Here is a 27,596-nt window from a genome sequence, read left to right on the forward strand (position 1 = left end):
AACAATCCAGAATAAGCCTACAATAAAAAAATTTCCTTTTACTCTGTTATTCAGAATTAATTTAATCCAGAAGGTAACATGGTCTATGCTGCTTTTCAATATTTAATCCAGCCATTCCAAACACTGGAATTACCTGGCCAGAGATAAATATATTTTTGCTGATTGGAGCCATGAATTATGAAGTTCTTGACATCTGCTGGGAGTCATATTTGTCCAAACACATAGCTTTGAATCATAAATATGACATTTGGAAGACTCTATGGAATTCATCTGGTCTGCCATGAAACCCTCAAAATCATCTGGGAAGACAGAAGACTGCAAGCAACATATCCCTTCCAACTTTCTACAAAGATCCAGGTAATATTGAATGGATCGCTGAACAGGAATCCTCAGGCTCAGTAAATACAGAAAAGACAATGGTTTGCCACCATACAGAATCTAAGATGAGCTTTTATCAGCACTCAGTCAAATTCTGTTTGGGTATTCTGCCACAGTCATTCTCAACCATTTTTCAATAGCATTACCTTTTTCAGTTCCTCAAAAAACAAGATCAGCCTATCATTTTGCTAAATAAATAAATACTATCTTGTTGCAAAGTTATAGAATACTTCTTCAGATAATACATTTAATTATCTTTCACCTAGAATACATGGCACAATTGTTGCAAAATTGAAAGAATCTTTAATCTGCCTTTTGTACCGGCAAGGTAAGAGTTGCAAAGCATGTCTGCAACAGACCTTGGATAAGGTTAGGGTTAGTTTAGATAAAAAGTTGAATTCAGGCAATTCATTCGAGAAAGTTCTAAATTTATTCTTATGGAATGGAATGTCTGAAATCCTGATGTTCTTTCTTTGGCTTTATCTATTTATGGTTAGGAGATTTAAAACAAAGCTTTAACAGGAACAAATTTAACACAATAGCATCTATGAGTTCTGGCTCCTTTTTGGCATAATGTAATTATTTTGCTTTTTGCTGCTGGAACATAAATTAGGCTGATCACAGTTCTTCTCAACAATTAAACAACCGTGATTCCAGCAAAGGTAGATTTGGTATTAGTAGTAATTCTATATAGAACATACTATGTTTTCTCAAAAGATCAATAAAATTTGTTCCAATATATCTTTTTTTAAAAAAAAAATCTTGTTCACATAAAACTTTATCATATATTGCTAATTAACATGGTACCAAGGAAGAGATAAATATACAAAGTTCTTTAAAAGCCTGGATCTATGTCCCAATTTCTCAGCCTAATTTTTCAACTACTCCTTTGTTAAAATCAAAGATTCTAGCTTTGAACTGAAAGCATTCATAAATGAATCAGAAAACTGTGAAATATTTTTTTTCTTCAAGCTAATCCAACTGCAGACATAAGTAGCTATTCCGACTAACTATAAAATAATCATTGAAATTTACCTGTTATCTGTAGTAACTGTGTCCTATTTACCCTGTTTTGTTCAATTTCTACCATTAGTAGGAATAACTGCTGAGGCTACAATAATTATAATTAAAATGTGAACTGGGAAATGATGAAAAAAGTCCTGAAAATATTTACCTTCCAAAATCACAAAGTTTTAGAACAGCTGTGTCAGGGTCCAACAAAAGATTCTGTGGTTTTATATCCCGATGACATATTCCAAAGGAATGGATATAGGCTAAACTTCGGAATAATTGATACATATACAACTGCAACATAAAGAACAAATATTATGATCATACTTCCCATATCAAAACATTGGCAAATAGAAAATTTAATAAGACTTCTATAATACTTGAAACAATATCTCAATAAGTATTTTTTCTTCATAACATACACATTTATTTACTCATCTTACAAAACATTTTTTCACATTTCTTTTGGCACATAAGGTACAGTTCAGATGTTCTTCAACTGCAACTTCCAGTAGGCCACAACAAGCATGGCTAACTGTAAAGAATTCTGCATTAGGGAAATCAAAGCAGTTAGATGCATAGAAATTATCGCAATGATACAAAAATATAATAGTTATCTAATTAACTCCCATCATTAATATGTTTTTCTCATATTGGACAAAATATATTTCTGTAAAACAACCCTACTTGTAGAATATTAAGAACATGTCTTAGGAACTTCCGGTTTGTCGGCTTCGCGAGCGGCAGGGATTTGCGAAGCTGCGCGATCCCTGCCGCGCTAGCCGCTTTTGGGGCTCCGACCCAGACGGGTACGGAGCTAGGCTGCCCTGCAGGGGCAGCTGAAGGTAGGGGGGATCCGGAGAGGGGTTTGGGGGTGTTGCAGACCCCCTCCCCGGCCGGTAGAACCCCCTTTTCCCAGGACGGTGCAGCGGCGGTCCGTAATGGCCGCCACAAAGAAGCTGGCAGCCGGGTAAGAATGCGCAGGAGGAAGTGGAGAAAGTGCTTGAAAGGAGAAAGTTTTTCTTGGCTCCTAGGACTCTAAGACATATTTAATAAAATTCCTGAAAAGTATGACTTTCTGAATAATACCTGCCAGAAGAGGAAAAAAAGCGGCTGTTTGATGGTGCTGAAAGGATAGCTTACCCTCTTTTCCTACGGAATAAATAACTGGATATTAAGAAACCTATTTTTTTTAGGTGAAAATTGGTTTTAAGCGATGAGTGGGAAGAGAGAGGATTAAAAAGAAAATATTTGTATGCTAAGACTTTGTTGGAGGAGATGCCTTAAGGATTTGAAGACTAGAATATATTGCAATAAGATTTTAAACAGATTTGGACTTTCTTTCTCTTTGATTGATATTACCCCAGAAGGAGAAAGTGAGAACTCTGCCTTGGTTTGGACTGACTGATAACTTTGGGACTGCTTTATTTTTTTTATTTTCTTTGGAATACTCTGGTTGTTGTAAGAAGAAAGAAGGGGAAAAGAAAAGAAAAGATTTATAATGGCTTTCTCTGTTGAGGAACTAAGAAAAAAATATGAACAAGCAAAAAAAAATGGTAAAGATGGTGTGGAAGAAGCTTTCCTTTTTTTAGAAATGGCGCTTACTAACTATCAACAAACATTACAACAGATGAAGACAGCAGAGGAACAAGAAAGAAAGGAAGGAGCCATTTTTAATGAATCTCAGAATTTGATCAAGAAAGAAGGAAGAGAGAAAAGAAGAGAACTAAAGGACTTAAGATCTAAAAAAACATTTAAGAAAGGGAAAAATAAGGTGCAAAATCAATATGATGATAGTAAACAAAAGGGAAAAGGAACACGACAGAGAAGGGAAGCCAGTAAGGCAGAGGTTAGAAGAAGGGGGGGTAGAAAGGTTTGTTGGGAGAAGAAAGAAAGGGAAAAGGTGGAGAAAAGCTACAATGTTTTGAAATTAAATGAAAAAAAAAGGAATTTTTTATGGATAATGGATAAAGTATAATTTTTTCAAAAAGATTTTGCAAGGTACATAAGATGAGATGGTAGTATTGTAATGGTTTAACAGTTGATAAGAGATTAAAATGTTAAAATGTTTAATAATGATTGGCTTTAAAATTTAATAATAGGGGAGGTTTAGAATACTGTTTTTAATTAAAGAGTTTAATAAGATTATGGTATTGATGTTGTTATAAAATTTTTATTATAGTATTTGTTTTTAATATTTGGATTTATTGTCTAATTATGTATTTAATTATTTTGGATGTACTAGTTAGATAGAATGTACCAAGCAAAATCGGATTGGGTATTGGATGTTATTTTAAAGGTTAATTTGATTAATTTAGGGGGGAGATAGAAAGGCATCATACTCTGATTAATGATTTCAGGAGAAACTTGTTTTCTTCTTTTTCATAAGGAATGAGACAAAGGGATGATAAAAAATGGACAAAAGATACAAATATAATGATTCAAACTAAGATGATTAATTAAGATAGAATTAAGAAGAGTGAAATATGTGGAGAAGTTAATATAGAAGATTTAGAATGGTAAATAAAATAAGTAATGATATGTAAGATGAGCATGAAGATAATTGAAGTCCATGAAGAGAGAGATACCTGGGTCCAAGTTACTTTCCAAAAAGATTTTTTTTAATGTTTTGTGTGTTGTGTGTATATGTTTTTTTGGGGGGGAGAATTAGTAAAAGCTTGCAGAAATATAGAATGAGAATAATGGTAACTAAGTCAGAAAGAAATAGATGAAATAATAATAATGATATTGAATAAGAGTAAAGAGAAGTAAAGAGAAATTGAATAAGAGGTTTTTGTATGTTATATTGAAATGGTTTAAAACAGAATCATAATTTATCTGACTTGTTAAATTTACAATGAAAAAAGGTTTAAACATGTAATGAATAATGATAATTTGTGTGTTTTAAAAATTAATAAAACTTGTTTAAAAAAAAAAAAAAGAACATGTCTTATATTATTCTATATAATATATAAGCTCCTCTGGAAAAAGCTAGCTAAATTTACCAACCAAAGCAACTTGGAATGTCTTATTCAGTGCAAACATAAAATAAATTATGGTTTTCCTGTTTGTTGGAATGTTTTCAATCAAAAGCTTAATAGCTACTATCAAGGATAATTTAGAAAACTTGTACACTAATGTTGATCCATTCTAACTCTTCCATTCTATGATGGACAGAGAGATGGATGGATGGATGGATGGATGGATGGATGGATGGATGGATGGATGGATGGATGGATGGATGGATGGATGGATGGATGGAAGGAAGGAAGGAAGGAAGAATGGATGGATGGATGGATGGATGGATGGATGGAAGGAAGGAAGGAAGGAAGGAAGGAAGGAAGGAAGGAAGGAAGGAAGTTTGATGAATGGAAGGATGATCAGCTGAAGGGTTAACACTGGGCAGTTAAAAATTAAGTGGGAACTATGCCTAATCACTTAGCAAGGCAGAGAGGTGGAAATGGAAGGCCCTGCAAACAGTTTGGAAGTATTAGAATGTTCTGAGCACAAAGAGCTCTGCCTCCATAAAGATATGACTTATGTACATAAAACCATAAAGATCACTATTAAAGAGGAATGAATAGTCTAGTAAACAGCATCAAAAGTCATTAAATGGTCCAAGAAAAAAGGCAAAGCATCTTTCAATCCAGGAGTAAAGGAGAACATATCAGGATGCAATGAAGCAAACAAAGACTGAAATAGTGGTGAGAGAAAGTTTGTGAATCATTTGTGAACCATGTATATATCTGAAGGACTGCTTGTACTCAGTTGTATTATTGGCCTGGGCCATTAGATCTGAAAGAGAGATCATGTTACAGATCCCACGAGCTAGGGATCTGCGTTTGATGGGTTCAGAAGATATTCCTTCTCTGTTGTGGTGCCTGATTTATGGAACATCCTAACCCTCCTCACCCACCCAATAAATTAACTCCACCCCTTCTGTTATTACAAAAAAACCCTCAAGACTTAGTTATGTTATCAAGTTCAATCAGAGTACGATGGCAATCAAGTATGAGTTTGAGGAACCTGCCCTTATTAAAAAAAAAACCATGTTAGGGATTAGCATCAGAGTCTGCTCCCTTTTGACAATCTGTAGAAACGAATCCTATCCCTAGAAGATATAAATCCTATATTTATACTATAGAGTATAAATAACTGAATAGAACTCAGAAAAAGGTTTTGTTTTTAATGTTCATAAGGCTGGAAGAGGCTATTATGGAAGATTTAGGCCACTATCAATCCAAAGGTAGCCACATGGCAAAGAAAATACACACCATTGTTACCCTTCCTAGGAATGGTTGTCTAACAAAAAGCAGCCCAAGAACAAGAGGTACAATTCTGAGGAACAGCAAAGAATAATGGCAAAGGATTTGTAGATCAGTCTTACATTATCTAATGCTATGTTCATGAATCTATCAAGAAGAAAATCACTGAACAGGAGTGATATGCATGAAGAAACCATTACTGGAAGAAACCATTACTGACTAGAAAGCATATTGTTTCCTGTCTTGTTTGCCAAAGAGCATCTGAAAAATCAACAGTCTAATGGAACAAAGTTCTCTAGTTAGGTGAGACAACCATGGAACTAATGAAAAACATTATGTTTGGGTGGTGATGGTGGGAAATCATGTATTCCAAAAAAGAAGCCTCATTCAGTCAATCATCAAATGCTGTAAAGAGAAACTGCTTATAGTCTTGTCCCAAAGGTGCTTTTGTTTCAAACCACTAGGAGCTGGATGACTGAGAATCTCCACAGACATTTGGTTATAGTCTCAAACTTCTAAAAGATGACACTGAGAAGCACTGCTTCCCTATGGTAGTGCCAACACTCGGGAATGGCCTTCCTATAGACATCAGACTCATCACTTCCTATTGACTTTGAGGAAAATGCTGAAAACAGAGTTATTCCATTCTCTTAACTTATGCACTAGGCCAAGGGTGTCAAACTCAAGGCCTGCGGGCCGAATCTGGCCCACAGGAGGCTTAAATCTGGCCCGCGTGGCCAGCCTGGAAATATCAAAGGATGTGGCACCTCTGCAAGCCAAAATGACGTGCAGCCTGTTTTCAGCTGGGAGAGTGCTGCTGGAGGCTGGGGACGCCAAAAACGAGGTGCTAGAGGGGGGGAAGGCCCCCCCATGTCCGGTTTTGGCTGACAGGTTGCTATAGGAGGTGTCTGTCCCATCTGCCCCCCACCTTCACCGGCCTACGGAGAACTACAATACTGATCTGGCCAGGGGTGGGATTGTACTTCTTGTTGATAGCTAATTCAAGGAAATTCATACAAATACTTTCATCTGCATTCCTCGCTCTAAATGTAAGCATGAATTTTCCTGCTGAAGCCTAGGTTTTGTTTTGTTTTGCCCCCTGCAGGTAAAGCTTTGTGATATTCCATTGATTGATATTTCATTTCTGGATCATAATAATGAGTCCCATAAGCTGTTAATATGACTCTGTAAATAAAGAATTCTATTCTATATTACATGTATTGTTACAATGCTATTACTCACTTTCATTCTCTTGGTGTGACAAAAATGGATAAGTTTCAGCTCTTGAAACTTTCATTTCTGCCATGAGCATTCTAAGAAACCCTCTAGCACAAACTTTGCACACATTGCCACGCTTGATAATTTAGGTCTAAATGATCTGCTCTCTTTAATCAATTCTACCTTTCTCATGTGAAACTCAGTGGTTATTATCACAGAATTGTGATTGATTACAGAAATCAGATTGTTTGCAATCTTTCCATTTTTTGACCTAATGACACAGTATTCACAATCAGTGTCCTAAACTGCATCTGGCAATGAATTTCAATTTTTGATGTGGCTGGCAATGAAAAATTCACTCACATCACGTTGCTTAAAACTTAATGACACAATTCAACTTTACAAACAATAGCCATACGCAACTTTTGTTCACAGGAATTTTCATCAAATTAAGTGAAAGAACAGATGTTAGTACTGCCATCTCTTGGTGACTTTTAGTATCAAGTCATTAAATGTCATACAACTCTCATATAAAACAACAGCATTTTAGCACGAGAGTTTAGCATTCATTCCCACAACAAAATTGAAGTCGAGGAGTAATAAAGTGAAAGGGGAACCACATTTACTTGTTGTGCATAGTGCAGACTATGCTCTCTGAAATGCATTTCGAAAATAGAGGCCCAACTTCCACAAATCTTCCAGTCAAAAGTCAATCAACCACAGTGAGCATCAATTCCAATAAAACAAATCGCAAAATGGAAAGAAAAACAAAACAAAAGGGAAACAAGCAAATAAAATAAAATGTGGAAGTACCTCACTTTGAATGCCCATTATGGAGATGGCAGATATTCTGCTATCAAGCAGGGACTATGGAGAAATAATAGGTTACAACTTTAGAGCAGGGGTGGGATTCTACCAGTTCGTACCTATTCGCTAGTACCAGTTAACATTCTAAGCAGTTCGGAGAACCTTTTGTTAGAAGAAATTATTGGCCTAATCCTGTAAGGAAGGCAGAAAGGAAACATTCTGGTGTTGCTTACAGAAACTGCCTCTCCGTTAACACTTATTACATTTTTGGCAGGACTAGACTTCCTGTCTCAGGAACTTCTCTGGAGTTTTTTCCCCTCCTTTGCTGGTACTTTGCTTGTGTGGAGTGACCATTTAAAGTTACAATGGCACTGAAAAAAGTGACTTATGACCATTTTTCACACTTACGACTGTTGCAGCATCCCCACAGTCATGAGAAGCCAGGCGAGGAGATGCGTGCCTCGATGTGAGTGATATAGAGTTGGCCACACCCAGACAATAACATGACCACCAAGCCATGTCCACCCAGTCACATGACCACCAAGCCACACCCACCACCTAAGCCACGCCCACTGAACCGGTTGTTAAAAATTTTGAATCCCACCCCTGCTTTAGAGCATATTGATTCCAACGATAAAAGGATGGACTTCCTACTAAACAAATTTTAATTCCAAAACTTTCTCAGTGGTACAAATACAGACAAATAACAATCAAGAATTATTGAGTTTCTTGAGTTTTTCACTTACCTTCACAAATATCATAGGGAGTGTCTGTTTGGCTCTACTATAATGCCTTGCCACTCTGTATACTGTCTCAGGAACATAGTCCAACACCAAATTAAGATATACCTCATCTTTCTGAAAAGGTGAAAAAGCAAGAAAACAAGAAAATCTGTAATAAGATATCCATATCATAATACTCATTACTATTATAACATAATATGGTTTTTCAAGTATTTTTTAAAAACTTTTTGTTAAAATTTGTTATCTGACAAAATTCATTTTTGTAAAGGATACCACTTAAGCACATGAGATTATACAAGGAATGCAATAAAATTCAATCATATTTCAACTATCATAAAGTTTTTTACTTGAAACAGAGGCATAGAGATATGAATATTATGAAGTAATATCATGTACTACATTAAAGGGAAAGAATAAGAAAAAAAGAAGGAAAGTGACAAAAGAGCTCAAGGGGAACTAGATAGTGAAATACATTATAAGTTTATAAATCCCCCTAACATTTTAAACATTCAAAATGTAACTAAAAACATATTCTATCCCCTGAAATTACACTTACCTTTTGATCTATAGTGACAAGAGTTTGCTACTAGCTAGAATATCTTTCTTTATCCACTTTAATCAGCTTCTTTCTCACTTCAAAGCACAAAGATTAATGTAGAATTTCACAAGAATAAGAACTGTATTTGTTGCTGTTCAGCTACATGTTTGTTCCACCAAAATGAGACAGACTGCAAATACCGCTTCAAATATCATGCCTTGTTTTCTTAATAAACTCTTTTAAAATACATGCTACTGATATGTATGCATTATATGTATGCATTCAGCCACCCCCTACTTTTGTTGTCAGATGAATGTTCAAAATGATAAGGAGATGATCCACACTAAAGCTTTGTCTGTTGCTCGTATTTGTCCTACAAATTTATTAAAATTCTAGAAAATCATTTTTTTCCAACTTACCTTCTCTCCACTGGAGTAAAAGAAATAACGTAATCTGACAATGTTACAATGATCAAGCTTTCTCATGATTTGAAGCTCTCGATTCTAAAAAAAAAAAAAGGATATTATTTAAAAGGTTGTTTTCTAAAATCTCATTAGTTCATGATTTGATATAGGGCTTATACATTTTGTCGGTCTGAAAAAAGATACAATATATCCTGCATTAACTTTTACTGAAATAAAATGTAGCATGACAAAGAATTTTAGAGTACTTAGACAATATGTTCAATATTTAAAATCATTTGAAGTACTGTATATACTCGAGTATAAGCCTAGTTTTTCAGCCCATTTTTTGTGCTGAAAAAATCCCCCTCGGCTTATACTCGAGTCAGATTCCCCTCTGAAAAAAAATGGTGTGGAGTCGCGGCCTCCGGCGGCAGCGACTCCCAACAGCCCCAGCCGGGAAGGGAAAGGCAAAGCGCTTTTTGCCTTTCCCTTCCCGAGGCGGCGGGACTGGGGCCGCGCCGGCGGTAGTGACTCCTGACTCAGGGGGCCTCCGAGGGAGGGGAAGAGAGTGACTCCTGCCTCCCGCTGTCATCATCATCTTCTTCTTTTGGGTTAGTGAATCAATTAAACCTTTCATGATAGTGAGATCGTTTCCCAAATTAATTATTTTTATTTTTGAAATTTACCAGTAGCTGCTGCATTTCCCACCCTCGGCTTATACTCGAGTCAATAAGTTTTCCCAGTTTTTTTGTGTAAAATTAGGTGCCTCGGCTTATATTCGGGTCGACTTATACTCGAGTATATACGGTATATACTATGTTAACAGCATAGGTTCAAATAAAATTAAAGCTCCATACAAATTACCAGAAAAATTGGAATGTTCAAGCTAGTATTTCTCAATTCCTAAGAAAATACGTATTACAGTACATTAGATGCCTGCAAAGAATACTTACAGAATCAAATAATTATAAAGGCCCATTAAGTCTGTTAAATCCAACTTCCATTCAATGCAGGAATCTAAATTGAAGCATCCATCTAGGACAGGACTGTCAAACTCACAGCCTGCAGGCCAGATGCGTCACATGCTGGCCATGTCCATGCTTGGTTTAGCAAAGGGAGAAAAAGTCCCGACACATCACATGACACCGTCGTGACGTGAGTTTGGTCTAGGATGATGATCTAGCTGGAATCTGTCCTCTTTTTATTCTGTGCCTTACATCCTGAGATTATACAAAACAGGACTTTACTTTTTTCTATATCGTACCTTTAGGATAGCCCTTTAATATTTTCTTATCAGTAACATCTAAAATCCCTCTTCATAAAAATTAATTTCTAATTTCTTAATTATTATTAAAACTTCTCATCTCCAAGGCTGCCCAAAGTTCTCTAAACTATTCTTAAAGACTAGGGTATAGAACTGAGGACTATTTTTGAGATGGGAGTCTCATCAAAATAGAATAAGATAGAATGATTGTTTCCCATGATTTTCAAATTATAATTCGTTGCCGAAGTTTAAATTTATATTTGCCTTTTTTGAAGCCACAAGACACTAGTGGGTCAGATTCTATTTGCAATCATCTACCATTCCAAAATCTTGTTCACAGGTATCAATCAGCCCATGCTCCAGCTAAGCATTTGATTTTTGTTTCCCAAATGATGAACTCTGCAGTCAACTGTTAACTTTTATTATTATTTTCACTGCTATTTAAGGCTATAAAAATACATAAATTGTGTAAGAAAGAAAAAAGCATATGAACCTCCTGAACAGAAAATACTAAAAAAAAGCCCAGAACCTCCTGAACAGAAAATACTAATATTACCGTGATAAAATTAAATATCTAATTTCCAATTGGCAGTAATCAAATATTGCAATGCAACCCTACTGCCCTTTACAGAAATTAACAAATTAACTGTTACTGTAAATATTATACAAAACCAACAGGAAATAAAAATAAAATAAATTTTAATGAAGGAGTATCTTTTTAATGGTCAGTTTAATAAAAGAAAAGTGGGGTAAATAAATAGGGGAAAAGAAAAAACAGAAAGGGAGAAGAATCACAACTGCAAAAATTATATTTTGTAAGTTCCCTGTAACTGATCATACCAAAATCAATACAAATATATCTTCAGTGAGGGGTGGAACTGCCTCAGTGGGTTCTTTGTAAATTATTCCACATTATTTTAAGTTGCCCCAATTTGTTAGGACTATTTGAGATTTCTTGGGTTTTTTCCTTTCTTTTCTTTTAACTCTTTAGAGCAGGGGTCCCCAACCACCGGGCCCCGGACCGGTACCGGTCCGTGGATCACTTTGTACCGGGCCGCAAAGAAATAAAAATAAAAAATAAAATAAAAATGGCGGCTTTCTTCGCCTTCGGTGAATGCTGCTGGGATCAGGGATCAAGAACACAAAGGAGAGAAGGGGAGGGAAGAAGCAACCGAAGCCTGTCCTGCTCTCCGGCTCAGCGGCTTTGGTTTCCTCCCGCCTCGTTCCTCTCTCAGTCACTCTCTCGCTCCTCCACCAGCCCAGGAAGAAACTGCTTCAAAGAAGCCGGCAGGGTGGCTTCCTGAGGGATGAGGCTGAGGGAGGGAGGGAGACACCTGAGGGATGAGGCTGAGAAAGGCAGGGCCGAGAGGCGGGGCTTCTCAGCCGTCCTGCAGGGACTTGTCCTGAGCCGCGGAGACAGCCGTGGGCCGCCACCGCCCAGCTTTGAAGGCGCTCCTCAGCCAGGCGCAGTTCCTGAATCTGCAGCTGAAACCCTCCGTTTTATATGTCCCAATAGAAGAGAATATCTGTCGCTCAGGGTTGCAATGAGGAGGCATTGGCGCTCCCTGAACTTGGTGGTTTGCTGGCAGGCGTTTTATTACCCGACTAGGTAACAACATCAGATGTTACCTAGTCAGGTAATGAAACGTCTGCAAGCAAACCACCAAACTTGACTCCCGGTCCTTGAAAAAGTGTTTCTGCGATGAAACTGGTCCCTGGTACAAAAAAGGTTGGGGACCACTGCTTTAGAGCTTAAAATTTAAACACTCGAGTTGTAATCATTCAATCATAATATGCTGTATTTCTCTGCATGTAATCAGTAAGGTTCAGCAAGGCAGCAAATCACAAGAACAGGTAGTCCTTGACTAAGACACAATTGAGCCCAAAATTTATGTTGCTAAGTGAAACATTTAAGTGAGTTTTGCCCTATTTTACGAGCTTTCTTGCCACAGTTAAGTGAATTACTGCAGTTGTTTAGTGAATCTGGCCTCCCCATTGACTTTGCTTGTCAGGAGATTAAACTATCACATGACTCCAAGACATTGCAACTACATAAATATAAATCAGTTGCAAAGCCTCCAAATTTTGATCATGTGAACAAAGAAATGCTGCAGTGGTCTTAAGTGTAAAAAACAGTCATGAGTCACTTTTTTTCAGTGTCACTGTAACTTTGAATGGTCATTAAATGAAATGTTGTAAGTTGAGGGCTACCTGTATATACTTTGGAACACTAGCTTTCTTTCTGCCGACTTGTAAAATCCTGTTTGCAGAAGCATAAGTTAAACACAACTGTTCAGTAGGGGATACTTTATTCAGAAGCAAGGCAGGATGGAAATGGCAGAAGCTGCCTCTCATCATATAACTTTCAGGTGTAAAGAGATGCCAGAGGCTCTGTGTGGGTAGTTGGGAGCCAAAGCAGACAAACAGCTTATACTGGATCAACTTTTTACAATGACAGAACCTGCTGAATCAGTCATCATTTGTTTCTGACACCCAGGAGGACAGAGTGTTTCCTATATTCTTTACTTCCTATCTGCTTCACATCTACTGGCTTGTCTTCTGCTTGTCTGTCATTTTTATTGAAAGTTGCTTCCACTGTTACTTTCTGCTGAACTAATAAATCCTTGTTTATCCAGGGCTCCAATTGTTCAAACTTTTCCATTAAGATCTACTATTTATTTATTTGATTTCCCATTCCACTTTTATTACTTTGTAAGTAATTCTAAGTGGTGGTTATACCTAATACTCTTTTCTCCTATTTTTCCCACAACTCTTGGGATGAGTGACTGGCCCAAAGTCACCCAGTAAGCCTTCATGCCTAAGGCAGAACTATAGCAGAACTCGCAGTAAACTGGTTTTCAGACCAGCATCTTAACCACTACACCAAACTGGCTCTCTTCTGAAATGATTTTGAAGAGCTCTATCAACACAATTTTTACGAGTCATAATACAGTATGCAAAATGCAAAATGAGAGCGTGCTAATGTATTTATAAATCTTGGTTAGTTCCTACATGCATAGAAAAATAGCTTCCATAAATTAAATTAAACACTGCCAAATGAGATAGCTAACTCTTGCAAGCTCTATTTTCATATGATAATTCATGTGTTTGTGGCTATTTTAAGAAAAGTCCCAAACTTAAAAAACAAATCCTTCCAGGTAATTGTTTTCTGGAGACTGGTAGAAGCAAAATACATCAACTTTTCTTTCACATGATAGTAAATAACCAGGAAGAGGTAGGTAGGGGACAGTAATTATCAAATGATAAATTGTGCGTTCTATCAATGCAAATGTTCATCTAGGACTTGAAGAAAATGGATTTTAATTTTAAAAAAGGAATATCTAAAAACAAAATACTACCAGCACACTTGCAAACAATTCAAATGAAAACGATGAATAGCAGCAATTTGCATGTTTTTGCATTTCAAAATATGAGCACAGCAATGTTCTCAGCAAAATAACTCAGCTTTTTTTACAACCAGAAGCCTCAATCAAAATCACTAACATGAGTAACATTCAAGTGTAGAGCTTGCAAAAGAAGAAAACACTAAATACTGAAGGGGGACAACAAAGACCACTCATGCACTAAATTTCACTCTAACTTCTCCATATGTATTCCATATCAGATAGTCCAAAACTGTCAGTTTCAGTCTGAACACATGTTTTAAAAATGGCAGCTTCTCTCACCCACTTCCAAATGCAGCTAGATGGCCACTATATGTGACACTACATGGACCTATGGTTTGATGCAGCAAGGCTTTTATGCTTTCATTATGCTCCCCTCTCAGCCCTCAAGCCAAGGAGCAGAAAAGTAGGATTAGTGTTTGCAAATACTAGAGAAATTCTTCTAAAATCCAGGTAAATCATTATTTTAAAGACAATAAAATGATGACTGGAACTTTGGAACCATACATAGAACTTTATACTTCTATTTGGCTTTGATTTTATGACAAACTCTCAAAGCATAAGCATTTGGGGGGGGGGTGTTATGAAGACTGTAATTGTAAGTTTCAGATTTTGAAAGCTTGCACCCCCTTAGAGGAAATAAGCATACTACCTTTATGATATTGCTTCTTTCTATTTTTCTAAGTTACATGGGGCATGGATAAGGTGGCAAGCCTTCTCAGTAATAGCCTTTCCTTTATGGGACTCTTGCCTGAGAAGTACAGGCCACTCTCACCTTCCTGTTTTTCTTAAGCAACTGACATATGGAGGTTAGAAGAAATAATCCATTTTCTGTAGTTTGAAAAATTTTACTAGATTAGAAATTTGATCTTTGATAAGTAAGGACATCTGGTGGTCAGACGCCATAATACACAGAAAGCCTCAAATGGAAAACATGTGGAAAATTATAGGCAGAAACATACACCCTCATGTCACATACATATTGGAGTGAAGACATACATGCAGGGTGGATTTTATTTAAATCAAGTCGATTTAAATCACAATTTAAAATTAAATCACTAGTAAAAAGGCTTGATTTAAATCAACTTGATTTGAATCATAATTTTTAAAGAGCAACTGTCATCTCTGTCCCACAGCGGCTCCTCCTGTTGACTCACCGATAATCCCATTCACTTTAATGGGACGGCTGGTGATGCAGCAGTGACACAACCAGGTGAAAGATATGGCAGGCAGCAGTAGATGAGTGGATGCCTGCTAACAGTCGCTGCCATGATGGATCTGAAATGACAGGTGCTCTTTAATATTATATTTATAAGCTGCTTAGAAGGTTTCACTTTCATTTTTACTGCTTGCCCTTCCTCCTCACACTTAGAGCCTGGTGGTATAGATGCATTTCTCTTCAATCATACAGCTTGTAGTGTACATAGATTTGCAAAACAATGAGATAAAGGAATATTCCTGAACTTTGTTTTATGATTTATCTCATAGTTACTGTGAAATTGTGTGAATGCATCAATGCAGTACATGTTATCTCAGCTTGCAGAGCACTGAATGAGTTTACCAAAAATGTAAATATTGCAGAATATATAGCCTCATGCTACATAATTAAGCTCTATTTCATGCTGAATAAACTAAATTATTAATGTATCTTAAATAGAAAACTATCTTTAGATAGATTTTTACTCCAAAAGCATTTTATTAAAATACTGTACATTTGATTAAAAAAAAAATCAGATTTAAATTTTAAAAAACCGATTTTTTATTATTATTTTTAAAAAATGTCGATTTTTATCCACCCTGCAAACCTGTAAATTATTTTTACTTTGGTGAAACTCTACTTCAAGCTCTGTATCCAGTTCTGCACTCCAACTTTAAGAACAATTTAGATAAATTCAAACAAGTTCCGAGAAGGGCAGGGGGAATGATCAAAGGCCTAGACTAGGGGTCCCCAAACTTGGCAACTTGAAGACTTCCCAGAATTCTGGGAGTTGAAGTCCACAAGTCTTAAAGTTGCCAAGTTTGGAGTCCTCTGGTCTAGACAAGTTTGGAGTCCTCTGGTCTAGACACTAAGTCCTACAAACAGAGACTGAAGGCTCGGGATTATTAGCATTAAGAACAAAGCTGAACAGAAATATGATAGTACTTGTCAATAAATTTATAGGATGTGATATTGAACATCAAAACTTTTTCTCTAATTTTGGTGAGGGCGGAGCTGGCGTCGTGACGATACAGCATGCGATCTCGGAGGTCTGAGATCTCAGCCGATATCTTTGCCTCTGGACGGTCCAAACGGATCTAAACTGTCCCAAAGAGACGGTGATAGTGAAGAGCACATCCTGTAGATCCCAGGGATATCGCAAAGTCCCTGGTTGATCCAGGAGAAGCTCTTCTAGCCAGCAGCAAAGAGGCAGCCATTAAAGCTGCTGAAGTTGGGACAGCTCCGATACGGAAGAGAGCAGAAAGAGAAAGTGTGCCGGTTTGGTGAGAACTTTCTTTCTTTTTTTTTATTCTAAGATTTAAAAGGACACCCTAAAGAAAAGAAAGAATCTGTAAAAGTTTTGACAGAAGTGAATAAGTGGCGGTTTTAAACGGAAATGTCAAAGTAAAGCTTTGCCTTTTTTTTTCTTTATTGCTGGACTTCTATACGCGATTTTGCATTTGCTAACTGGTTGCTAACCCAACTATAAAATATAATCATGGAAGGAAAAAAAATGATCACAATTAATATAAATGGACTTAACGCAGCTGTTAAAAGAAGGAAAACTTTTCACAAATTAGAGAAATCAAAATTTGATATAATTTGTCTACAAGAAGTACATATCAAAAAACAACATGAACAACTGTTGGTACAGCCAAAACTAGGGAAAATATTTACCTCTCTGACCCAATGTAAGAAAAGGAGTGGTTTTATATATTAAAGAGACCACTCCAGCAGAATTGATTTACAATGATGAAAATGGAAGAGTATTAATGGTGGAAATAATGGACAATAATATGAAAACACTCCTGATTGCAATTTATGCCCCGAATGATAAACAAGAAGAATTTTATAAAAAATTACATATGAAATTAATTGAACTGGACTATGCCAATATAGTTATGATAGGAGATTTCAATGGAATTGTAGACAATAAACTGGACTATACAGCAGCAACAACAAAGCAAAACAGAAAGATTCTCCCAAAATCCTTCTTTAAAATGGCTGAGGAATTAAATTTAAAAGACACATGGAGAGAAAGAAATGCCAAAACTAAAGAATATACTTTTTATTCAAATAGACATTTATCATGGTCCAGAATAGATATGATATGGATGTCAACAGAATTACTATCTGATATCCAAGAAGTAAATATTGAAAAAAGTACTTGGGCAGACCATAATCCAATGACAGTCAAATGGAAAGGACAAAAAAAGAAGATCGAGATGGACGCTAAACAATACTATTTTCAAAGAAAAAGACTTTACACAGCGGATGGAGAAAGAACTGGCCTTTTTCTTTAGAGAAAATAAAAAATAAGATACATCAATTCAGAATGTTAACAATGATGGAGTTAACTGAAGCACTTAAGAAGCAAAATAATGGAAAAGCACCAGGCCCAGATGGACTTCCGGCAGAATTTTATAAAACACTACAAGCATTGAATCTTCCATTGCTAGAAGTTATGAATGAAGTTATGTTAAAGAAGAAGATACCCCAATCATGGTCAGAAGCCTATATCACACTTATTCCAAAAGAAGAGACTGATCCATTACAGATTAAGAACTATAGACCTATTTCCCTACTAAATGCAGATTATAAAATTTTTTGCTTCAATATTGGCAGAAAGACTTTAAAAATATCTAAATAACTTTATTCATTCTGATCAAAATTGATTTCTGCCAAAGAGACAAATCAAAGATAATATGAGAGTAATTTTGGATACTTTGGAATACTATGAAGCATACCCTGAAAAGCAAATGGCTTTGATATTTCTGGATGCACAAAAGGCATTTGATAATGTGAATTGGCGATTCATGTTGTTATTGTTGGAACAGATGGGGTTTGCCAGAAAATTTATTCAAGCAATAGAAGCCATATACTACAAGCAAACGGCAAAGGTGATGATAGAGGGAGAATTGACAGACTCCATTAATATAAGAAAAGGAACAAGACAAGGGTGCCCACTATCACCTTTGCTATTTGTGTTAACTTTGGAAGTGTTAAACAGAAATATTAGAGACGAAAAGAGTATAAGAGGAATGAAAATTAAAAAGGAAGAATTTAAATTGCAAGCCTTTGCGGACGATTTGGTTTTTATCTTAGAAGACCCTTTAGAAACAGCACCAAAATTGCTGGAAAAGATAGAGGCATATGGCAAGGTGGCTGGTTCGAAAGTTAATAAAGATAAGACAAAGATTTTGACAAAGAATATGTTATCAAGACAAAAGGAAGAATTGGCAGATCTATTGAAAATTCAAGTCACGAATAAGATTAAGTATTTGGGAATACATCTTACAGAAAGATGTAGTACATTAAAAGAGAACAATTATATTAAACTTAAGCAGCAGATAGCTCTTGACTTGGCGAAATGGGAAAATCTACAACTGTCATTAATAGGGAGAATTTCAACAATCAAGATGAATATATTACCCAGAATTTTATATTTGTTTCAAACAATTCCAATTAGGCTTGGAAAAGACTATTTTGAAGATTTAAACAAAATTGTGTTGAAATATATATGGCAAGGTAAGAAAGCGAGAATAAAATTAAAACTTTTGCAAGACGCTAGAATTAGAGGAGGATTTGGTTTGCCTAATTGGGAGTTGTATTACCAAGCTACAAATTTGATATGGGTCAAGGAATGGATAACATTAAGAAATACTAGATTGTTGACATTAGAAGGACATGATTTGTTGTTGGGGTGGCATGCTTTTTTGTGGTACAAGGGAACTAAAACACAGGGATATTTTAGAAGACACCATATACGGGAGTCTTTGTGGTTAAATTGGGAGAAGACTAAAAGACAATGCTATTTGAAAATTCCAGTCTGGTTATCGACTATAGAAGCATTTTCTTATCCTATAATATATAAGAAGGAACAAACAGTTAGATATGGGGAAATATTGAATGAAAAGGGTGAACTTAAATCTATGCAAAAATTAGAGGAACAAAGTATAAAGATGAATTGGTTTTCATATGCGCAAATACATTCTAGGTATGATAAAGTTTCTAAAACAAAAGGTTTTTATGATAAATTGACTGATTTAGATAAGATTTTGACAGGTACTGATGAAAAGGTGATTAAAAAATTGTATGGATATTTATTAGAAACTAAACTAGAAGAAGAACAAGTTAAAGAAACAATGATTGCTTGGGGGAAGAATTTTGGATATGGGATTGATTTAGAGAAATGGCAAAAATTGTGGTCTCAAAATTATAAAATGACAATGTCAACAGCATATAAAGAAAATTTGTATAAGATGTTTTACAGGTAGCATTTTCCCCCAACAAGAATAGCAAGAATGCTCAAGAACAAATCCGAAAAATGTTGGAAATGTCACCAGATACCTGGCTCATATTACCATATGTGGTGGACTTGTGCAGATGCTAGAAAATACTGGACTAGAATCCACATGTGGTTGGAAAAAATGACAAAAAAGCATATAGATTTGAAACCAGAGATATTTTTATTGGGAATTTTACCTGATACATATAGCAAAGATTTGAAATACCTGATTGTAAATGTACTAACTGCGGCTAGGATTGTATTTGCTAAAAACTGGAAAAATGAGAAAATACCATCGCAGGAGGAAATCATTAAGAAAATATTGGAATGTGCTGAAATGAGTAAATTTACATTTGAAATTAGAGAGCAAGAGGATAAACAATTCTATAAAATTTGGGACCTTTTTCATCAATGGTTAGATAATAAAATACAATAATAAAATATGTAGAATCTTAGAAAATAATAAATATATAAAGATGTACTCTTTTTTTTCCTTTTTACTATATCTATAAAAACATTTTAGGATAGATTTGGGAATATTATATGAATTGTTATAAAATGATACTAAGTAAATTATAGCTATCTCGCAAAATATAAATGAACAAAATTATTGTCAAATGATTGAATAATAATGATACTAGGGTAGTTAATCTCTGATTGAGAATGGGCGTTGGTTCTTACCTGACACGCCATTTCTCTGGAGCCGTGAGGATCATCCAGAGAGTGGGAGGTGCTTCAGTCTCGTCGTTGATGGCTGAGCTCAATCACTGAGGAACGCTCCGCCCTCCATCACGTGGCTCTCTTGCGTTCCCCAGTTTGCGTGAAGGCGAAGGTGAAGAGAAGGGCGTTGCTCTGCTCTCCCTATGCTAAATAGGTCATTGGCGAAACAAGGCCCCACCAGACGGCAATTAAAGGGTGGGGCTGGATGATCCTCACGGCTCCAGAGAAATGGCGTGTCAGGTAAGAACCAACGCCCATTCTCCTGAGAGCCGTTCGGATCATCCAGAGAGTGGGACATACCAAAGCTTGGCTGTCCTACGGGAGGGACCCCGTCTGGTCCTGCAATCTCCGAGGTTCCCTGAAGACTCGCTGGAGGACTCGCCTACCAAGCGAAGCCTCCGCCGAGGCAAAGGTGTCAATCTTATAGTGTCTAATGAAAGGAGAGGGGATGCCCAAGTGGCTGCCCGACAAATATCAGAAATTGGAGCCTGGGTGGCCCAAGCCGCCGAGGTGGCTGCACTTCTGGTGGAGTGTGCTGTGATCCCCCTGGGTACCGGCAGTGCCTGGGACAAATAAGCCTTGGAAATGGTAGCCCTAATCCAGCGGCCGATGGTTTGACGGGGACACTTTGTGGCCTAAGGATTTGGGCTGGAAGGAAAGGAAGAGAGATTCTGACCTCCGGAAGGGTTGGGTACGCCTAATGTAAATGCGTAGGGCCCGTCTTACGTCCAGTGAGTGCCAAAGCTTCTCCCTTTCCCGTGAGGGATTGGGACAGAAGTTCGGGAGTATGAGTTCTTGAGCCCTGTGAAAGGTCGAGTTAACCTTGGGCAGGAAGGTAGGGTCCGGTCGGAGGACCACCCTATCGGCATGAAATATGCAAAGGTCCTTCCTTACCGACAAGGCTGCTAACTCCGATATGCAGCGGGCCGAAGTAATAGCTACCAGGAATACCACTTTGAATGTGAGGAATTGGAGAGAGGCTTCCCTGAGAGGCTCAAAGGGTTGCTTAGTCAGAGACACCAGGACCTTGTTAAGGTCCCAGGTAGGGTATCGGTGTATGGTTGGGGAACACAGGTTGGTGGCCCCCTGAGGAATGCCCGAATACGGGGGTGGTGGGAAAGGGAACCCAGGTTATCACAGTCAATGACTGTGGATAGCGCTGCGACCTGACGCCTTAGGGTGTTGGGGAAAGCCCTTTCCTCAGGCCCTCTTGGAGGAACTCCAAGACCTGAGCTATGGAAGGTGACAGCGGGTTGATCTGGAGACCATGACACCACTCGCAGAATCCCTTCCAAGTGGCGTTGTATATGCGGGTTGTTGAAGGCCGCCTGGCGGCTAAAATGGTCTCAATAACTTGGTCGGAAAACTGTTCTTTTCTTAAGCGTTCCCGCTCAACCTCCAAACGGCTAACTGGAGCCACTGAGGGTCTGGGTGTTGAAGGGGCCCCTGGGAGAGGGATATCCTGGTCGGGGGATTCTCCAGGGAGGGGCCACCGATAAGTTGCGGAGGTCCGCAAACCAGGGGCGCCTGGGCCAGAAGGGTGCTACTAGAATCAGCTCTGCCCTCTCGGAGATGAGCTTCTGGAGAACTCTGGGAACCAGGGCTAGAGGCGGGAAGGCATAGAGGAGCCCTGTGGGCCAGGGGCAACGGAGGGCGTCGTGATTCTCGGCCCCGTGGGAGGGGTACCTGGAGAAAAACCTGGGGAGTTGCGTGTTGAGTGGGGAGGCGAAGAGGTCTACTAACGGGAGACCGAACATTCTGGTCGCTTCCCTGAATAGTGACGTGGTGGATGCGCCATTCGGACTGGTCCACCGTGGTCCTGCTTAGCCAATCCGCTTGGGTGTTTGAGTCCCCTGAGATGTGTTCGGCTCTGAGGGAGAGGAGATTGCGCTCTGCCCAACGGCAGAGGCGTTCGCCTCCCTCATCAAGCGGATGGACTGTGTGCCCCCTGACGGTTGGACGTGAGCCTTGGCGGTGACGTTGTCCGTGAGTATGAGGACATGCCGCCCGCGTACTTGGGGAGGAAACTGCGCAGGGCCAGGAAGATGGCGTGGAGCTCCAGCCAGTTTATACTGCACCCCCGTTCTACCTGAGACCATGTGCCCTGAGTTGAGAGCGAGAGGATGTGAGCGCCCCATCCGGACAGGCTGGCATCTGTGGTAAGGGTGAGGCGGTGGGGCTCCTTGATGAAGTGACCCTTGTTGATGGTGGGGCTGGTCCACCAGAGGAGAGATGTAAGGACTTTTGGAGGTACCTTGACTGTGGCCTTTGAGTTGCTTCTGCCGGTCCGCTGGAATGGGAGCAGGAACCATTGTAGGGGTCTAGCGTGTAAACGGGCCCATGGAACAATGGAGATACAAGAAACCATTTTACCCAGTAATTTGGACAATTCTAAAATTGTAACCTTCCTGGAGCGTCTGATATGCCTGACGGCTTCCTGGATACTAAGGAATCTCTCGGGGAGAGGAACACCTTACCCTGCACTGAGTCAATGACAGCCCCCAAGTGGGAGATCCTTGTAGATGGGGATAGTTGGCTCTTTTGCCAATTAACTAGGAAACCATGGTCTTGGAGGGCCGAGATAGTAACCCTGATGTCCCTCTCTGCTTGGGGTCTGGAGGGAGAGAGGATGAGGATGTCATCCAGGTAGCAATGGAGGCGGACCGGGAGATTCCTGAGATGAGCCGCCAGGGCCGCGAGGACTTTAGTGAAGGTCCTCGGGGCAGAGGCTAGCCCAAAGGGAAGGGCGACATATTGGAAGTGGCGGTGGTTGTAGCAGAACCTGAGGAATTTGAAATGGGAGGGTCGGATTGGAATGTGGAGGTAGGCCTCGGAGAGGTCTATGGAGGATAGCCAGTCCCCTTGGCGGATGCTGAGGAGGATGGACTGCAGGGTGTGCATCTTGAACCTGCGATAGACCAGATAACGGTTAAGGCGTTTAAGGTCCAAGATGGCCCTCCATCCTCCGGAAAATTTGGGGACTACAAAAAGGTGGGAGTAGAACCCCTGCCCCGCTGGGAGGGTGGGACGGGTTGAATGGCCTGTATTTGGAGAAGATGATGGATTGCTGAATCCATTAGGTTGCGTTTGATGGGGTCCCTTGAGGGGGATGCCAGAAAGAAGTCAGGGGGTGCTCTTGAATTCGAGCGTGAGGCCGAGTCTGATGGTATCACGGACCCAGGTATCAGAGGTGGAAGAGTCCCATCGGTCGGCAAAGTGCTTGAGGCGTCCGCCGATGGGAGGGAGGGACGGGATCTATCTATGCCGGAAGGGCCTCCCTCCTGAGCCCCTGAAAGGGCGCCTGTAGCCGCTGCCCCTCCTGTTCCTATCGGCCGGATCGGTTCGATCCTGGGGCTGGAACGGTCGGGAGGAGGGGGTCTCGAGTACCTTGGCGGGAAGGAGACTGGTAGAAAGGGCGGGAGGAGCCTCTCCGAAATGGCTGGGGGCCTCTAGACTCTGACCTCCGAAACAGAGGAGGAGAAATTTTCTCTTGCTCGGGTTTCAGATAGCAAGGGGTCCAGAGCCGTGCCAAATAGTTTGTCCCCTTTTATGGGGGCAGTAGCCAGCTTAACTTTGTTTTAACGTCCGCCTGCCAGTGTTTAAGCCAGAGCAGGCGGTGAGCAGTGACATGGGACGTTATTGCCGGGCAGAGAACTTGACCGCATGGAAGGTGGCGTCAGCGGAAAAATTCCGCCGCGGCCGTCAGTTTTGCTATGTCCTGGTGAGCCCTTGTGTTGGAGGGGGAACATGTTGCTTCAGTTGCCGAAGCCACCGGATCGAGGATCTGGTGAAGAAAGAAGCCGCAGTGGCTGATCTAATGGCCCAGGAGTCCGCTTGGTGAGCTCTACGTAGGGCGAGCTCGGACCTCTTGTCCTCGGGTTTCAGAGCCTCTAGGGGGTCACTGGGGGAGGACGAGGAGGCCAACCCAACAATGGGCTCATCCACCTCGGGGGTGTTGAGTAAGTCACAGAAACTCGACTCGAGGTTAAAGAACCTCCTGTCCAGGCTGGATGGGGCGGGAGGGGCCCTAGTAGAATTCAGTTGATTTGAGACCAGGTCATGAAATAGGGGTGGAGCCGGGATTACCTCCGCCTCCACCACGGGTTGACTAAAGATGGCGTCCTCCTGACCTTCTGCCGGGGAGGGGAGAGCTGAGGAGGTTTGCACCGACAGGCCAGAGATGTTCCTGGCTTTGAATAAAAGGGATTTAAACATGTGGGGCTTGAACAGGCCCGCAACAGTGGGTTGGTCCGGGGTGAGACCCTCATCCTCGGACATGTCCCCCTCCATAGGATCTACCTCCGATAGGGGCTCCTCTTGTTGCATAGACCCCCATTCCATTTCCTCTTCCCCCCCAAATTGGTCTAGATACTCTATATCCTCCTCCGGGTCCCTTTCTGGGAGAGGACTGCCCCCTTGAGAAGGTACCTGACCACGAGTAGGGTCTGATCTAGGCGAGGACCTCATTGATGGTGGGTCGTGTTCGGGCGCCAGTGAGGGGGGAGTAGACCTGGACATCTGTTGAAGGCCCTCTGCTATCCCCTGGCGAATGGCCCGTTCCATCAATGCCTGTATGTGCACAGGGATCTCGGATGAGGGGGCCTCCTCCTGGCGAAGACCAGCGGCCGTGGGCATGAAAGTAGCTTCAGGAGGTTGTCTGGTTGATGGGCCGGGAGCCTGGTGTCCCTGGGATGGGCTGCGCCTGGAGACGGAAAAACAATCTGGAGGAGGGGGGGGGTCTGGAGGTAGAAGGAGCGGAGGGTGCTGGAAGTACCGGTTGTGTCTCTCTGGACCGCCTGTCAAATTCCCTCTCGAGAGCCCTGTGACGTCGTAGGGCGTCTCTCTGAGAAGCCTTAGAGGTCTCTTTAGGTGTTTCCTTAGGAGTTTCCTTAGGAGTTTCCTTAGCCTGTTTGCGCAGGTGGTAGGATTTGGATTTGGCCTTCAAAGAAGGGCCTTTGGTGGGAATGTCATCTGCCATTGTACAAGAAAGGACAGTAATACAGTTAAAGGCGGTTGGCTCGCCAAGGGTTCGACCTACAACAAAGGTCGGGTGTCCTTTCAGCTGGCCCACACCCCCTTTTGGAATTTAGATGTATAAATTCTGTAATATAGATGTTAAAATAATTCTTAATACTTATCTGCACAAGCAGGATAACAATCCAATGAGACTTGGAATGCTAAGGTACAATATCAATAAGAAAAAAATTACAGGAATAAACTCACTCAGGTCTATCTATATGTGAGTATAAATATAAACCGATATATGAGGAAATATCTAGACCTGCATACAGGCAGATATTCCAATGTCTATTAGAATTAGAACTATTGTTAATATTCTTGTTCTAATATTATTATTAGTAATATATGATTATTATTAATATTATAATTATTATAATTGTAATTATTAATATTATTATTATTACTCTATTAATGAAAGATTGCCAATTATCCGAATTAAACGCCTGAGGCTGGAAGAGAGGCCTCTGGCAGCTGGAGCTCCCAGGCAACAACCGGGAGGGATAGGCTGCAATCACTTGCCCTGAGCCTGCTGCGGGAAGCCAACAATTACTAAATTGTACCAATTAGCAAAGGCCCTACAGGCTGAGAGGCCTGTGCTAGGGCCGGTTACTTCGCAGCGCTATGAGGCCTCAATCTTTTTATTTTATTTTTTTAAAGATGGCGCCCGCCACGTGGGGGCGCCCTAGAGGCGATCGCCCACGTTGCTAAAGTCCCGGGCTGCTCAGGGCAATGAAGTTTTTTACTTCTCCGGCCTTAAAAGAGGCCGAGGAAGCCAAGCAGTAAGTTTTCGCCCCTTCTTAGGGCGAGCGGCGTTTGCGGTGGGGGGGAATACCAGCAGCACTTATCAGTGCGATCAGTAAAGCTGCTGCAAGCGCAGCGAGAGAAACGGCAGGCAAGAGATCAAATTGGGGGGGGGGAATTAGCGCCGAAGCGCGAAAGTCGCCCGTTCTACAACCCCCCTGGGGGCGAAAGAAACGCGCTCCCCTTAAATCCCCAGTCCTGCGCCAGAAGGCTAAGGAAAATAACTTGTTTTTCTCTATAAATATTTCCAAACCTGAGAGCAAGTCTTAGATCGGCCAAGGAGTGAGAAATGCACAGCCTAACTTGACGACGGCTGAGCGCAAACTGGGGAACGCAAGAGAGCCACGTGATGGAGGGCGGAGCGTTCCTCAGTGATTGAGCTCAGCCATCAACGACGTAGACTGAAGCACCTCCCACTCTCTGGATGATCCGAACGGCTCTCAGGAGAATATGAGTTATTATACAATGTAACTGTAATTGATGACTATGAAATGGATGCACAAAAAATTTGTAAACCAACTGACACACTGCTTGTATATTCATGGAAGAAAGGTTGATGTTTTTATGTTTTGTCTGTTTATGTTTGTTTTTAAAAATCAATAAAAATTTAATTAAAAAAAAACCTTTTTCTCTAATTTTGGTGTGTAGGACAAGGAATAGTTTTGCTAACATTCCTACTGCAGAGATTCATTTTATTACTGGAATAATAAATTATTATAAACTTTTATTCATTAAACATTAAACAGTCAACTGAACATTTAAAAATGTATCACAAATTTTATTGACTAGCACTGATGATTGATATGGGTTGCTGCCAGCATCCTAGGTATCGACCAAGTATCTATTTAAAGTATGATGTTCTGAGTAGCTTTTTTTTGCAGTTCCGCTGGTGTAATTGCAGGAAGCTGTCATTTCTTGATGTATTTTGTTAAAATTCTTGGACATGGTGCCAAGTGCCCCGATGACAATGGGTATCACTATCACATGTTTCATCCATAATCACATAGTTTCGATGGCCAGGTTGTGATATTTCATGATTTTTTTCAGGTTTTTTTTCTTTGACTCTGCCGTGTCCTGATACAGCGATATCAATAAATTATACACTTCGGTTTTCAACAACTGTGATATCTGGCATGTTGTGTTCCAAATGACGATCCTTCTCTATTTGAAAGTCCCACAAGATCTTCACCGTCTCCTTTTCAACAACTTTTTCCATTTTATGTTCCCATGACTTTTCAGATATAGTTAAGTTGTATTTTTTACATAATGACCAGTGCATTAGTTTAGCAACTCGGTCATGTCTAGCTTTGTAATCAGTTTGCGCGATTTTGCTGCACTCACATATTAACTGTGTAACAGTTTCAACTTTGTCATCACAATATCAGCAGTTTGGATTGTGGGTGCATTAGTTTGTAGTGCTTGTTCATGAGCAGCAAGTATTAAACCTCCCATTTCTTTCTTGATAGTTCCCATCTTAACCCATGCCCATGTCAGGTTTTAATCACATTTTCTTGACCATGCAAAGCTTTGGTTTTCCA

At 39.9% G+C, this 27,596-nt stretch overlaps 1 protein-coding gene across 14 annotated transcripts in view; it reads right to left on the bottom strand.

The window, feature by feature from the left end:
- GSK3B (glycogen synthase kinase 3 beta) overlaps positions 1-27,596 on the bottom strand; it is a 145,554-nt gene that overhangs the window by 85,155 nt on the left and 32,803 nt on the right. For 11 of the 14 annotated variants that reach the window (XM_087957219.1, XM_087957226.1, XM_087957215.1 and 8 more), the window contains 3 exons: positions 9,380-9,463; positions 8,426-8,536; positions 1,553-1,683 (listed from right to left, as the gene is read on the bottom strand). In XM_087957219.1, coding sequence (XP_087813345.1) covers positions 1,553-1,683; positions 8,426-8,536; positions 9,380-9,463 — 326 coding nt within the window. Of the gene's footprint in view, positions 1-1,552; positions 1,684-8,425; positions 8,537-9,379; positions 9,464-15,189; positions 15,311-27,596 lie in introns of all 14 variants that reach the window. The other 3 variants (XM_087957225.1, XM_087957227.1, XM_087957229.1) reach the window with 1 other exon arrangement.

The sequence above is a fragment of the Notechis scutatus genome, chromosome 2 (assembly GCF_049901735.1).
Source record: "Notechis scutatus isolate UNSWTSFEM ecotype Mainland chromosome 2, rNotScu1.2, whole genome shotgun sequence".
NCBI classification, from domain to species: domain Eukaryota; kingdom Metazoa; phylum Chordata; class Lepidosauria; order Squamata; family Elapidae; genus Notechis; species Notechis scutatus.